Genomic DNA, 15,039 nt, shown 5'->3' with positions numbered 1-15,039 from the left:
AGACACATGACACAATTATTTAAGGTTAATGGGCTAAATATGGCCACAACTTTATTGGTTACAGGTGATGAGTGGTATTGGCTTAGGCATTGGTCCTAACCGACTATCCGGCTACAGCCCGTCCACTTGAGGTCCGGGAAGGGTTAACCACCAGTAGGGGGAGTCCTGCTGATGCACATCAACTCGGACCCCCCCCCCATCACCGCTCAGGGGCGTGCCTTAGGCCCTCACCTCCATAGGCTTTGGACAGGGCCACGTCCCCCGGAATCCTTTATCGGACTACCCTTCAATATGCGGGGCAGGTGATGGCGCTTCCTCCCCTCTTCCATCTACAGAACAATACCAATTCCTAACCGCCAATACCCAGAAAGTTGTGACGATTTGCTACGAGGTAGGTGGCGATAAATAGGGCTGGTCACGCTCCCTGAGCCAGCGATTGGCTGTCCAGGGACTGACGCGCCCGGGGATTCCCTCAGTCGCCCGCAACTCCACCTCCTTTGTAGGCGGAAGTGGCTTTGCTGGATCAGAGGGAAAGCCCATCTAGTCCAAACTCACAAGCAGTAGCCCACTCCTGCTGCTTCTCCTCTAGCTGTGGGCTTCAGAGGTAGAGTGCCTCTGTTCCTGGAAGCTCTATATTGCTATGCTGAGTAATAGTAAGAGATGCTGTTGTTCTCCTCCAACAATTGGTGTAATCTGCTTCCCAGCCCTGCAGGCTACTTGTCGTTGTAGCATCGGCTGCCTGCAAATTTCAGCAACGGAGTAAACATGATGTGAAGAAGTTCCCACCAGCATTCTCAAATGAGTTGATTCAAAGCTCTCCCTCCATCTGCTTTCTCTCCTAGGCCACGATCATCTTGGATAACTCCTTCCTGCTCCTTTCCTTGTTGGTGTTTTAAATAATAAATAAATAAACAAACAAACAAATGATTGAAGATTTCTTAGTTTACAAAAAACCCGTGCCTTGTCTCTTTTGTCAAGTTGTGTTTTCTACAGATCAGTTTCATTTGTTGTGAGACATTAGTGTTGCATGCAGTGTTGGGTTAGGAAGAACAGAGGGGGGAGAGGGGTCGGGTGGCAATGCTTCTCTTCTACTTAGTGTACAGGGGAAACTCGGGAAATTAGAATATCGTGGAAAAGTTCATTTATTCAAGTAATTCAACTTAAAAGGTGAAACTAATATATGAGATAGACTCATGACATGCAAAGCGAGATATGTCAAGCCTTTATTTGTTATGATTGTGATATTATGGCATACAGCTGATGAAAACCCCAAATTAACAATCTCAGAAAATTAGAATATGAAATGAAATCAGCAAAACAAGGATTGCAAATAGAGAATAGAGATTGACCTCTGAGAAGTAGAAGTTTCACCTTTTAAGTTGAATTACTGAAATAAATGAACTTTTCCACGATATTCTAATTTCCCGAGTTTCCCCTGTATGTGTGGGGTTTTGTGTCAGCATCACTTGTGTGGCTTCACTTACTATTCCCTTGTTGCATTTCCTTGGTGGTGAGAGAGGTTGGGGAGTGACCTAGGGTGTGGTTGGTGGTCTTTGGTTGGCTGCAGGGAGATTTGTTTTTGTGTGAGAGTACCTAGGGTACAAATAACCAGAAACCTCATCAAACTATACCTCCACAACTACAACCCCTCGTGGCGACAAATCAACAAATACCCGAGGAGATGCAACAACACCAAATGCTCCTTTCCTTGTTGATACGATGTCCCGCAGCCGAAGTAGTGTGTGAAATGATACGGGTCTGCCTGCAACTGTTAGGCTACCTGTATTTGTGTTATGGCTATGCTGCAAAGACTCCCTGCCTTCTCTTACACACACACACCCCATTTTGGTTGTAGGCTTCTGTCTCAGGTTTTGAAATGTTTTGAGGCTTGCAACCAAGTGCCAGGTAGACTGCCGCATAAACAGTGCCCTCGTGTGTTTATTTTAATTTTACCTTTATTCATTTTTACCCTGTAAAATCGATACGCTGCTTGATTGTCAAAAGTGGTTTAAGCTAACACATGCATTCACTAGAAGTTCAAGAGAATGACATGTATTTGATGCTCCCCCCCCCCCAATATGAGGAAGACTCCAAGGAGACAGAGTCTAAAAAGGTTTCCCTCCTTCTCTCCAGCCTCATGAAGCCCAAATTGCCACTGAAGCTCCACAGCCTGATTGTGCATGCAGCCTTTGCAGCGGTCATTGAGGTCAAAACTGAGCCCGACAAGCAGGTTAGTTGTTAGCCTTGAAATTTGACTTCTCTCGTTGCTGTTTCTTCTTCACACGCTTTAAGCATTGCTCCCATTGCTCAACATCTGATCTCTCTTTCCCCTGCTTGGCGCATCCTCTCCCTCATTGCCATTGCCTGCAGGAGTTAGAGGAACGTTATACTCTGATGCTGGGAGGCCTCCTCTGGGAGGCCCCAAGCACTAAGACCCTGAACTTGCTGATGAATGTAATTATCTTGATGGCCTCAGTGGCTGTTTGACCTAGAAAGCTTTCATGGAGAAGCCGCCACCTAGCAGTGCACCTCTTGGGCCCTTCCCCTCTTGTAAGGCAAGCTGGCCACATGGACGAGCCAGCAAAGGCCCACTTGCCCAGACAGCCAAAGGAGGGCCTTGGATGCAGAGCTACAATTTGGGGCTGGAGGACATTGCCATTTTAGAACAGAAATGGATCTCTCTCTGAGAGTGTAAAGGGCTTCACAGTGGTCTGCCTCTTTCCCCCAGACCAGCCTCCTGATCCTGAGGTCCCCTTTCCTCCCACAGGAACTGAGAGGTTACACAACAAGTGCGATTGCAGCGGAGAGGCAACTGGCAGCCAGTGGCATTAGCTGGCTGATGTCCTATGCAAGAAGGCTCAGTTGCCTGAAGGTAAGTCTCTCACCTTTGGCACCTTCACAGCCCCAAGAGGCTCCCAGAGTGGCTTGTGAAAGGATTCCCACAGGAGGAATCACAGTCTGGTATCAGGCACACAACACAATGTGTGTCCCTGGGATGCCGGACCAGGCTGGAGACATTTCCTGCCCTCTTCCTTGATCTTACACTTCCACCTCTGCCTAGTAGGCTGCAGGACCCATTGAGGTCGCCTGGGGCAAGGGATTGGGGCCAGCCAATAGAACTCACTCATCCCCTGATGGAAGCAAGTCTTCCCTGGCTTGGGTCTGCTTCCATGTTCCCTTGCACCCATTATTTGGGGAGGGTTGAGGATCAGATCAGTCATCTCATCCAGTACGGCCTTTTCTTTTCTCTACAGCATGCTCTCGTCCCTCTGGAGCTGGCTCACTTCTGCCCCAAAGAAGGTAACACCCACAGCCTGGGGACATGGGACGCACTTTCCAGACTAAGGAGAGCCCACTCAGTAGCTGCAGCATCCTTGCTTGATGCAGACCTCCTGGGTCATGTAGCTGTGAAATCCTGTCACAGCACAAAGATGGCCAAACTGCAGGCTTGGAAGGAGTTGTTGCCACCAAAGACAGGATCCATAAAGCCTCTTTGTAAATAGGGTGGAATGGGGACCAGGTCAGTTTGGTGAATCAGTAAATGTGGCATAAATTCATCTCTCTTCTCCTTCATTCTCTTCCAGATGACATAAGACTTGATGTCAATTTCGATTATGGGGATAAGACACAAGTTTCAAGGCTCAGCGATGATAGAGTGGCAATTTTTGCTTGCTGTTTCATTGTTGCTAATTGTGATCATTGCTGTTGTTTTAGAATTCTTTCCTATGCAATATTACTTTTTTATTGCTTTTTAATTGTTGCTTTTTAAATTGTCCTTGTAAAGGAAAGTGTTCTGCTAATGTTGATTGTATTCTGAATTGCTTCAAGAAGCCTCATAGCAATGAATAATATTAAGAGTAATAATTATTTTACCTGCCTTAATTATAATAAAGCATTGACATGCATATTTTAAATTAGCAGATAAGGTCTTAAACTACACATTTTAATAGTTTCACATCTGAATTCTTTACTGTGTTCTAGCTTATAGATTTTGATTTTAACCTACATATATATGAGAGCTAGTGTGGTGTAGTGGTTAAGAGCGGCAGTCTCGTAATCTGGGGAACCGGGTTCGCGCCTCCGCTCCTCCACATGCAGCTGCTGGGTGACCTTGGGCCAGTCACACTTCTCTGAAGTCTCTCAGCCCCACTCACCTCACAGAGTGTTTGTTGGGGGGGGGGGGGAGGAAAAGGAGAATGTTAGCCGCTTTGAGACTCCTTAGGGATGCAAGAAGGGCCTTTACACTCGCCAGAAGCTCGGCTCTTCCCTCGTCGGTCCTGGATGGAGCCTTCAGAAGGGTCCCGTATGCTCAGAGACTTTGCACCTGTCCATTGGGAGAGATAGGAAGCCCAGAACACTTGTTCTTTAGATGTCCCTTTTATAAAGAGGCACGTAGTAAGATCATGGATCCCCTACTGGTGAGGCTCGCCGACCTCCCGCAAAAGCAAAAATTTGACCTTTTGTTGTTGGGCAAAGATCAGAAGATGACCTGGGTGGTCGCCAGATTCTGTCTACAGATCTGTAGGCGCCCAACCCAAAATAGTCCGGCATGAAAAGCCCCAAACACGGTTCCATGGGTGATTCTGAGACAGTTTATTGTTGCACATGGTTTTCTAAATTTAGTGTTGTATATTGTTTTAATTGTCTGTTTTAACCATATTTGTACAGCAGTTTTTAACGTTGTGAGTGTCCTCTATTTAAGAGGCTTCTACTCTGCAGCCTCTTATAGTTGTTTTATCTGCGAGTTTTTTAATTTTTATGCTCTTACAGCTGTTTTAACTGCGTGTCTTTGTTGGTTTTTAGCTCTTATTGGTTTTAATTATTAGTTTTTTATTTATCCATTATCTGTGTTTAATCTTGTATTTTATTCGGATGTTTTATGCCTGTTTCCTTTTTTTTTTTTTTGAATAATATTTTATTAAGTTTTACAAAAAAGCATAAAACAACAATAAACAAACACCTCACAACGAAAAAGAAAAAACAACAGAAAAATAGATACTACAATACACAAACACAAAACAGCAAAATACAACAAAGAAAATAAACATATTAAAAACAATTTTTGTCTCCTTGTATTCTTTACATTAACTTATTTCTCCGACTTCCCCAGACCTTCCTTCTCTGTATTCCAAATCAAATATTCTGTCTGCAAATTCTTTCCCTCCATCATATTTTGATTTTCTGATACTCTTAAAGTCTAGTAGATAGTTGCATTTCCTTAAGTCTGACAAAATATTAAATCTTTCTCTAATCACTTTTTCCCAAATACCCATTCGCCCTCAATCCGATGTCATCAAACGTTCATTATCTTATAATGTTTCTGTAAATAGTCCTTAAATTTTCTCCAGTCTTCCTTCACCGTCTCTTCACCCTGGTCTCTGATTCTGCCGGTCATTTCTGCCAGTTCCATATAGTCAATAACTTTCATCTGCCATTCTTCCAGTGTGGGTAGCTGTTGAGTCTTCCAATACTGTGCGATGAGTATCCTTGCTACTGCTGTAGCATACATGAAAAATGTCCTGTCCTTCTTGTGCACCTGTTGGCTAACCATACCCAGGAGGAAGGCTTCTGGTTTCTTCGGGAATGTGTATTTAAACACTTTTTTCAGCTCATTATAAATCATCTCCCAGAATGCCTTTATCCTTGGGCATGTCCACCAAAGGTGAAAGAATGTACCTTCAACCTCTTGACATTTCCAGCATTTAGTATCAGGTAAGTGATAGATTTTTGCAAGCTTGACTGGTGTCATGTACCACCTGTATATCATTTTCATAATATTCTCTCTTAAAGCATTAGATGCCGTAAATTTCATACCAGTGGTCCATAACCTTTCCCAGTCAGCGAACATTATGTTATGACCCAAGTCTTGGGCCCACTTAACCATCACTGATTTCACTTCCTCATCTTGTGTATTCCATTTTAACAGCAAGTTGTACATTCTAGACAAAATCTTAGTTTTGGGTTCTAACAGTTCTGTTTCCAATTTTGATTTTTCCACCTGGAAGCCAATTTTTCTATCCATTTTAAAAGCCTCCATTATTTGATGATAATGAAGCCAATCTCGGACTTTACTTTTTAATTTATCAAAACTCTGTAATTTCAATTTATCACCGTCTTGTTCTAAAATCTCCCAGTATTTTGGCCAGTTGGCCTCCATATTGAGTTTTTTTAGTGCTTTTGCTTCCATTGGAGACAACCACCTTGGAGTCTTGTTTTCAAGCAAATCTTTATACCTCATCCAAACTTTAAACAATGCATTTCTAAGAATGTGAATTTTAAACATTTTGTGCACTTTAACCTTGTCATACCATAGATATGCATGCCAACCAAAGACATTATTAAATCCTTCTAAATCCAGTATGTCAGTGTTTTCAAGAAGTAGCCATTCTTTTAGCCAGCAAAAAGCTGCTGCTTCATAATAAAGTTTCAGGTCTGGCAGGGCAAAGCCCCCTCTTTCCTTAGCGTCAGTTAATATTTTAAATTTTATCCTTGGCTTTTTGCCCTGCCAGACAAATCTAGATATGTCTTTCTGCCACTTCTTAAAACAGTCGATCTTATCTATAATTTGCAGTGTCTGAAATAAAAACAACATTCTTGGCAATACATTAATCTTTATCACGGCAATACGACCCATTAGCGAGAGTTTCAAATTAGACCATATTTCTAGATCTTTCTTTATCTCCGACCAACATTTATCATAGTTATCTTTATATAAGTTCCCATTTTTAGCAGTCATAGTAATTCCCAAATATTTCACTTTTTTCACTACTGTCAATCCTGTCTCATTCTGAAACCTTTCTTTCTCAATTTCTGTTAAATTCTTTGTCAAAACCTTAGTTTTTGTTTTGTTTAATTTGAACCCTGCCAATCGACCAAACTCTTGAATCAATTCTAAGACTCTTTTCACACTGGATTCTGGCTCCTGCAATGTCAAAACTAGGTCATCTGCAAATGCTCTTAATTTATTTTGTTTAGTTCCGACCTGTATCCCTCTAACCAATTGGTCCTTTCTAATCATATTCAACAACACCTCCAGGACTGATATAAAAAGCAAAGGGGAAATTGGGCAACCTTGTCGTGTTCCTTTCTCTATTCTGAACTCCTCAGTTATTACATTGTTTACAATTAATTTAGCTTTTTGTTCAGAATAGATTGCACCTATACCATTTTCAAATTCTTGGCCTACCCCCATGCCTTGGAGATTCTTCTTCATAAAGCTCCAAGAAATATTGTCAAAGGCCTTCTCCGCATCCACAAATATCAAAACTGCTTTTGTATTTATTTTTTCCTCTAAAAATTCCAATATATCTATTATATTCCTCACATTGTCAGATAGATGTCTTCCTGGGAGAAAACCTGCTTGATCTTTATGAATCTCCTCTATTAATATTTTCTTGAATCTTCTAGCCAAAATGTCTGCAAAAATTTTATAATCCACGTTAAGCAACGATATTGGGCGGTAGTTTTTAAGTTGATGTTTTTCGGTCTCTATCTTTGGTATAAGTGTGACAAAAGCTTCTTTCCACGTTTCTGGTGCTTTTCCCCCCTGAAGTATTTCATTACAAACATCTTTCAGCGGCTGAATTAACCAGTCTTTCAATACTTTATAGTATTTGGCAGTCAGTCCGTCCGGTCCTGGAGACTTGCCTAGTTGCATATTCTGAATGGCACTCTCAATTTCTTGATCTGTTATCCTATAGCTCAGTTTCAGTCTGCTTTCTTGGGATATTTTCGGTAGCCCATTCTCTTTTATAAATTCCTCTATATCTGCTTCATTCTGGGGTTGCTGAGAGTAAAGCTGTTTAAAATATTTTTGAAAGGCAGTCCTTATTTCCACTGGGTTCTGTATGATTCTTCCTTCCACTTCCAAATTTGTTATCGTGTTCTGTTTTTGTCTCTTCTTTATTTGCCATGCCAATAACTTTCCACATTTGTTTGCTGATTCAAAAGTCCTTTGTCTCATTTGCCTTATTTTCCATTCAATTTCTTGATTTATCATTTGCATGTATTCAACTTGATGTAACTTAATTTCTCTTAAAATTTCCTGTGATTTTGGTCTTACTCTTAATCTCTTTTCTCCCTCATTAATCTTTTCTAAGATCTTTTCTCTTTTTTCCTTTTGTAATCTCTTCTTAAGCGTATTCTGTTGAATCAGAAACCCTCTCATAACAGCTTTACTTGCGTCCCATACAGTTCTTTTCTCCACCGTAGTATTCAAATTTATCTCAAAGGAGTCCTTCAGGGTTTTCTGGGCCTTCTTAGTTGTTTCCTCATCTCTAAGCAGAGTGTCATTCATCCTCCATCTAAAGGAACCAGTTGGTAGTAAATTCATTACCATCTTGACAGCATTATGGTCGGAACAAGTCTTTGGGCAGATTTCCACTTTTTTTGTCTTCGGTGCCAGTCCTCTGGTGATCCATATTTGGTCGATTCTTGTCCAGGTCATTTTGGCTTCAGAAAAGAAGGTACCCTCTTTACCTAGGGGGTTTTTAGTTCTCCAAATATCCACCAAATCCAGGTTATCAGTCAATTCAAAAAAGGTTTTCGGTAGTCTCCCATCTTTGGTGACTACCTGTCGTTGTGCCTTGTCCATATTTGTTGAAACTACTCCATTCATGTCTCCCATCAAAATCACATTGTACTCCAAATAGTCCATCAATGTCTCATGCAACTTCTTAAAAAACTCGGATTTTCCATCATTAGGTGCATACACACCTACTATCAAATATTTTTGTCCATGATATTGAATTTCAATTGCCAAATATCTCCCTTGTTCGTCTTTAAACATAAACTTTGGTGAGAGGCTCTCTTTAGCATAAATTACTACCCCTCTTTTTTTTTACTTTGTCAGATGAGATAAATTATTGGCCCAGTCTTTTATTAATTAAAATTTTCCTGTGGAGCCTTGTCACATGTGTTTCTTGTAGACAAATTAAATCCAATTGTTCTTTTTTTAAGATATGAAAGATCGATTTCCTCCTTCGGACCGAGTTAAGACCATTACAGTTCCAACTTAAAAGTTGCAGAGACATGATGAATTTATTCTGTTATGTTCCTCCAGATGCTCCCAATGTCTTATCTTTATCTGTCGAGTCCGGTGGTGTCTTTTTCTTCCGAGTCCTCTTCGGTTTTGCTCCTGTCACGTCTTCACTCCCTTCCTCTGATGATTCCGATGGGTCTGTTACTTTTAAAGTTCCCTTCTGCAGATCCTCCTCGTAGGTTTCTAGGAATATGTTCTTGTCCTCCACTGATTTTATCTTTATCTTTCTTCCCTTGATACTGAAAGAGATCCCTTCCGGAAATTCCCACCTAAAGGTGATGTTGTTTTTTCTTAGTTGAATAACCAAGTCCTTATAATTTGACCTAAGGTCCAAAAGAAATTTTGGAATGTCTTTAAAAATCTCAGCTTTGGATTGATTAATTACCAAAGGTTTTTGAAAATGTAGTCCAAGAACCTTATCTCTTTCTTCTTTGGTTCTAAACATAACCAAACAGTCTCTTATTTTGATCCTTTTGCTTGTTCTTCCCAATCGGAAGGCACTCAAGATCTTAAATTCCTCTTTCTCGGATTCCAAATTCCAACATTTCTCAAATTCTTGTGTAAGAAGGTCCCGCAGGCTTCCTTCCTCAATTTCTGGGACGTTTCTGATTCTCAGATTCGTTTGTTTATCTTTCAGTTCCAGCATAGAGAATCTTGCGCTATACTCCTCTAGTTGCTTATTCATCAGTGGTAATTTCTCCTCTGTAGCTACTGCAGCTCCCCTTGCCTCCTCAGCAATTTTTCTTGTCTCAGCCGATGCTTCCAATAATTCCTTAATTGAAGCTGTATTTTGTTTTATACTTGCAGAATTTTGTTCTATCTTTTGGAAGGCCTCTGTTACTCCTTTATTTGTTTCTGCGACCTGGCTTTTTATTTCCGCAACTTGTCTTTTAGTTTCTGCCACTTCTTCTGTCAATTTGTCTAATGATCCCTGTACCCTTGCAAATCCTGCTGTAATAAGGTCTTCTGTCCCAGACATTCCTTTTACTTTAGGTATAACAGAGGCACTTCCTGTAGGTTCTGGGAAGGATCCCCTCTTTCCCGTGTGAAAAGATTTACCAGATCTTGTTGTTTTGTCTTGAAATTGCTGTGCTTTCCCTCTTTCCTCTGCCATAAGCCAACTGTTTCAAGGTTACTCTGCAGCTGTAACTTATTATCAGCTCTAAGGTAAATAATGGAAATTTTTCTCAGTTATTTTGTAGCTCTGTAACAGTTTCAATAGCCACCAGGGGGACCTAGCAGATGTTACAACTGAAGGTATAATATGTCTCCCACTCTCCTTTCACAGCAAGCTTGTATCAATAATATTCCCTCACAGTGTCCACAGCTCACAACTTCACATAAAGTTCTCCAATCCTTATAAAAAGTCCCTTTAAGCACTTCCACAGTCCACAAAGCTTCACTTTCAAGTTTGACAGGTCAGGACCGGGAGTCCAGGCAGTGAACTTTAATCTTACTGAACTTCTTTCAACGAAGGCAAAAAAGATTTTAAACTCTCCCCCCTCTTTCCCTGCTTCCCGAGGGGGGAGCTTCTCTCCAAAGACTTCAGATTTCAACCCTTTCAAGCCTTATTTTTGCAGGGTTTTTAGTCCTCACGTCTTTGCTTTCCAATATTTACAGGCGGAAGGCTGACTTCCTGTTTAAACCTTTCCGCTTCGGTATCCAATTACGTTATTTGTTTAAGTCCAATTTAAATCCAGTTACGTCTCAATTCTTGCTTAGTTTCATAAGATCCTTTAAAATATTTGTATTTTTCCTACTCACGGATCCTTCTTTTTAGTCCAAATTGCTCAGGAAAAAGTTGAGCGCTGCTCCGATCACAGCTGCGCGACGTCACTCCGAAAAAGAAGCGATTGACTCTCAGCACCGCTTCAACCCCCGCTACGCTCCGGAGCTCTTACTGAGCCCCAGAAACGTTTTGGGGGAGCGCTGTTGGTGCCCGCCGAGTCCCACGGACGTAGACTTCCTCCGTCCACGTTTTCAGGGGTTCACCGCGTCGCCGTAGCGGTAGAACCCTGTTTTTTTTCGGAGCTCCCCCTCCGGTGCTCAGCAGGGGGCCGCCATGATTGATGGCGCTCAACCCGGAAGTCTGTCTTTATGCCTGTTTCCTTGTCCTCATTTGCCCTAACAATTATCAGTCAAAAATCCCAACTGCTATTTTATCTATATGCTTTTCTTAATCCTGGTCTGTGACCGTAATAAAGTTCATTCATGTTAGCCGCTTTGAGACTCCTTAGGGTAGTGATAAAGCGGGATATCAAATCCAAACTCTTCTTCTTCTTCTACATGTTCTATATCTCTGTAGAAGTCCATATTCTGGTTTGTGACTGTAATAAATTGATTCTGGTGAGTGCTGGGTGAGATCCCATGGACAGTAATACTAAAAGGAAAGGGAGTTCATGATGGCTGGGAGTTTGTTAAGAGGGAGATAGTAAAAGCACAACTTCAGGCAATACCAATGAGGCGGAAACATGGAAGGTGCCTAAAGAAGCCAGGGTGGCTATCTAAAGAACTTTTAACTGAGTTAAGAATAAAAAAGGATGTGTACAAAAAATGGAAAAGGGGGGAAACCACCAAAGAGGAATTCAAACAAATAGCCAGCACGTGTAGACACAAAGTCAGAAAAGCTAAAGCACAGAATGAACTCAGGCTTGCTAGAGAGGTTAAAAGCAACAAAAAAGGCTTTTATGGGTATGTTCGTAGCAAAAGGAAGAACAAAGAAACAGTGGGGTCACTCAGAGGAGAAGATGGTGAAATGCAAACAGGGGACACAGAAAGGGCTGAACTCCTCAATGCCTTCTTTGCCTCAGTCTTCTCCGATAAAGAAAACAATGCCCGACCTGAAGAATTTGGAGCAAATGATTCAGCAGAGAAAACACAGCCCAGAATAACTAAGGAGATAGTACAAGAATACTTGGCTAGTTTAGATGTATTCAAGTCTCCAGGGCCAGATGAACTGCATCCAAGAGTATTAAAAGAACTGGCAGATGTGATCTCAGAACCACTGGCAATCATCTTTGAGAATTCCTGGAGAACAGGCGAAGTCCCAGCAGACTGGAGGAGGGCAAATGTTGTCCCTATTTTCAAAAAGGGGAAAAGAGAGGACCCAAATAATTACCGCCCAGTCAGTCTGACATCAATACCAGGGAAGATTCTGGAGCAGATCATCAAGCAAACAATCTGTGAGCACCTAGAAAGGAATGCTGTGATCACCAATAGTCAGCATGGATTTCTGAAAAATAAGTCATGTCAGACGAACCTGATCTCATTTTTTGACAGAATTACAAGCCTGGTAGATGAAGGGAATGCAGTGGATGTAGCCTACCTTGATTTCAGCAAGGCATTTGACAAGGTGCCCCATGATATTCTTGTAAAGAAGCTGGTAAAATGCGGTCTTGACTATGCTACCACTCAGTGGATTTGTAACTGGCTGACTGACCGGACCCAAAGGGTGCTCATCAATGGTTCCTCTTCATCCTGGAGAAGAGTGACTAGTGGGGTGCAACAGGGTTCTGTCTTGGGCCCGGTCTTATTCAACATCTTTATCAACGACTTGGATGATGGACTCAAGGGCATCCTGATCAAATTTGCAGATGACACCAAACTGGGAGGGGTGGCTAACACCCCAGAGGACAGGATCACACTTCAAAACGACCTTGACAGATTAGAGAACTGGGCCAAAACAAACAAGATGAATTTTAACAGGGAGAAATGTAAAGTATTGCACTTGGGCAAAAAAAATGAGAGGCACAAATACAAGATGGGTGACACCTGGCTTGAGAGCAGTACATGTGAAAAGGATCTAGGAGTCTTGGTTGACCACAAACTTGACATGAGCCAACAGTGTGACGCGGCAGCTAAAAAAGCCAATGCAATTCTGGGCTGCATCAATAGGAGTATAGCATCCAGATCAAGGGAAGTTATAGTGCCACTGTATTCTGCTCTGGTCAGACCTCACCTGGAGTACTGTGTCCAGTTCTGGGCACCACAGTTCAAGAAGGACACTGACAAACTGGAACGTGTCCAGAGGAGGGCAACCAAAATGGTCAAAGGCCTGGAAACGATGCCTTATGAGGAACAGCTAAGGGAGCTGGGCATGTTTAGCCTGGAGAAGAGGAGGTTAAGGGGGGATATGATAGCCATGTTCAAATATATAAAAGGATGTCACATGGAGGAGGGAGAAAGGTTGTTTTCTGCTGCTCCAGAGAAGCGGACACGGAGCAATGGATCCAAACTACAAGAAAGAAGATTCCACCTAAACATTAGGAAGAACTTCCTGACAGTAAGAGCTGTTCGACAGTGGAATTTGCTGCCAAGGAGTGTGGTGGAGTCTCCTTCTTTGGAGGTCTTTAAGCAGAGGCTTGACAACCATATGTCAGGAGTGCTCTGATGGTGTTTCCTGCTTGGCAGGGGGTTGGACTCGATGGCCCTTGTGGTCTCTTCCAACTCTATGATTCTATGATTCTATGATTCTAACATCAGTCCTTTCCACAGCAGACCTATTTAAATTGATGGGCACAAATTACGTGGCTGTGTTGATTTTGACGCATCTCTTCTGAGTAAAACTCAGTTGACTACTCCTCACAGGATATCATGGAATTGTAGAGTTGGAAGGGACCACAAGAGTCATCTAGTCCACCCCCCTGCCACCCACCCCCTCTGGTTTGTGACTGTAATAAATTGATTCGTTCATTCAATAAAGCTTTGGTGGTTTTGAAATTCAGGAGGAGGAGGAGCTCATAGACGCGGTACTGTTCATCCGTTCGCCAACTTACACACCACTCGGCAAACTCATACTGAGCCGAGATGGCCCCTGGAACCGAGCCCACTGCATAAATGGCTCCTACACACTATTCACTGACGGTGTGCCCCAACAATCGCTGAATTGGACACTATTGGACAATGGCGGCGGGGAATCAGTCTACACAGACCGAAACCACCCGACCGGCCATCTGATCCATGGATTTTACTGCCAGAGAGTGGACTCCGTACCTCGCCCCACCACCCTCCAGGGAGCTTGCCTCCGAAGGTACTGCTGCGTCTGGGACATCGGCCTCGCCTCCACCTGGGATGGTAGAGCGTACCTTGAGGGCTGGCATCACTCCACCACCCCACCCGCGGAGTGGGATACTACTGGGCCCCAAAGATGTGGAGGTGTGGCTACTAACCTCACCTACCTACATCGACAGGACCCCCTCCATCCCGCGGGCACAGCACCTCGACAAAGGGGGGAACTGTTGATATCCGAACCCCCTACCAATGACGACCTGTTATCCACCTGGCATTCCAACACCTACGTGAAGCTGGTCTCCGAAATTGCAAAGCAAGCGACCACTGACGACTGTTGGATCTGCGCCAACGCCCCGGCTCACCTCCGCAGTGGCATTCCTTTTCTTGGAGTACCCCTCACCTTACAACAACACCTCTCTGCTGATGTACAGTCCTGGAACCTGACTGCTGTGAACTTAACTCATCAGTACATCTTGTTCAGTTTCTGTTAATTGATTCTCATGAAAACTTACAGATTCTGGCTTCACACAATTAACTCAAGGCAGTGTCAATTTACTCTTGGCAGAAAGCCAAGGTCTGCTTGACCTAGAAACTACTTACTCTGATTGGTTAACGACCAGCACTCAACTCTGTTATCTAGGAATGCTAGCACAGTTTGGGTTAGGTGTGTTAGGTGAGTTAGGAGTAGGAGTGCTGTGTATGGTTAAGAGAGAGAGAGAAAGAAAGGATTTATTTTGCTTTGTTTTGTATGAAGAAACTCTGCTGGTTTCTTTTCCCTTTTAATAAATCCTGTAAATAGTTATTCTGAGTCTAGCTGACTAGTCATTTCCACCTCAACTAGCTTCCTTGCTGTGCAGGAAAACTCTGCTACGTTTGGGCTAAAGCCATTAGAGCTATGCCTGACACTTCAAAGTTCCATGAGGTTATAGGTATTGTGCTGCCAGCCTGAGTTGTGGTGGTGTCAGCATCAACGGTGTTGGTTCCAGTAG

General features: G+C 42.7%; 1 protein-coding gene across 1 annotated transcript in view; it reads left to right on the top strand.

The window, feature by feature from the left end:
- Positions 1–14,541, top strand: part of LOC310668799 (uncharacterized protein) — a gene marked incomplete at both ends in the record, with an annotated part of 214,164 nt that extends 199,623 nt beyond the window's left edge. Inside the window, 5 exon segments of the mRNA XM_083422127.1 lie at positions 2,134–2,230; positions 2,371–2,454; positions 2,768–2,872; positions 3,255–3,401; positions 13,765–14,541. Of these exon segments, the coding sequence (XP_083278253.1) occupies positions 2,134–2,230; positions 2,371–2,454; positions 2,768–2,872; positions 3,255–3,401; positions 13,765–14,541 (1,210 nt within the window).
- Between the last annotated feature and the right edge of the window lie 498 nt (positions 14,542–15,039).

Source organism: Podarcis tiliguerta, assembly GCF_965153285.1.
Source record: "Podarcis tiliguerta genome assembly, chromosome: W".
Lineage (NCBI taxonomy): Eukaryota > Metazoa > Chordata > Lepidosauria > Squamata > Lacertidae > Podarcis > Podarcis tiliguerta.
This window is presented reverse-complemented; position numbering and strand designations above follow the sequence as displayed.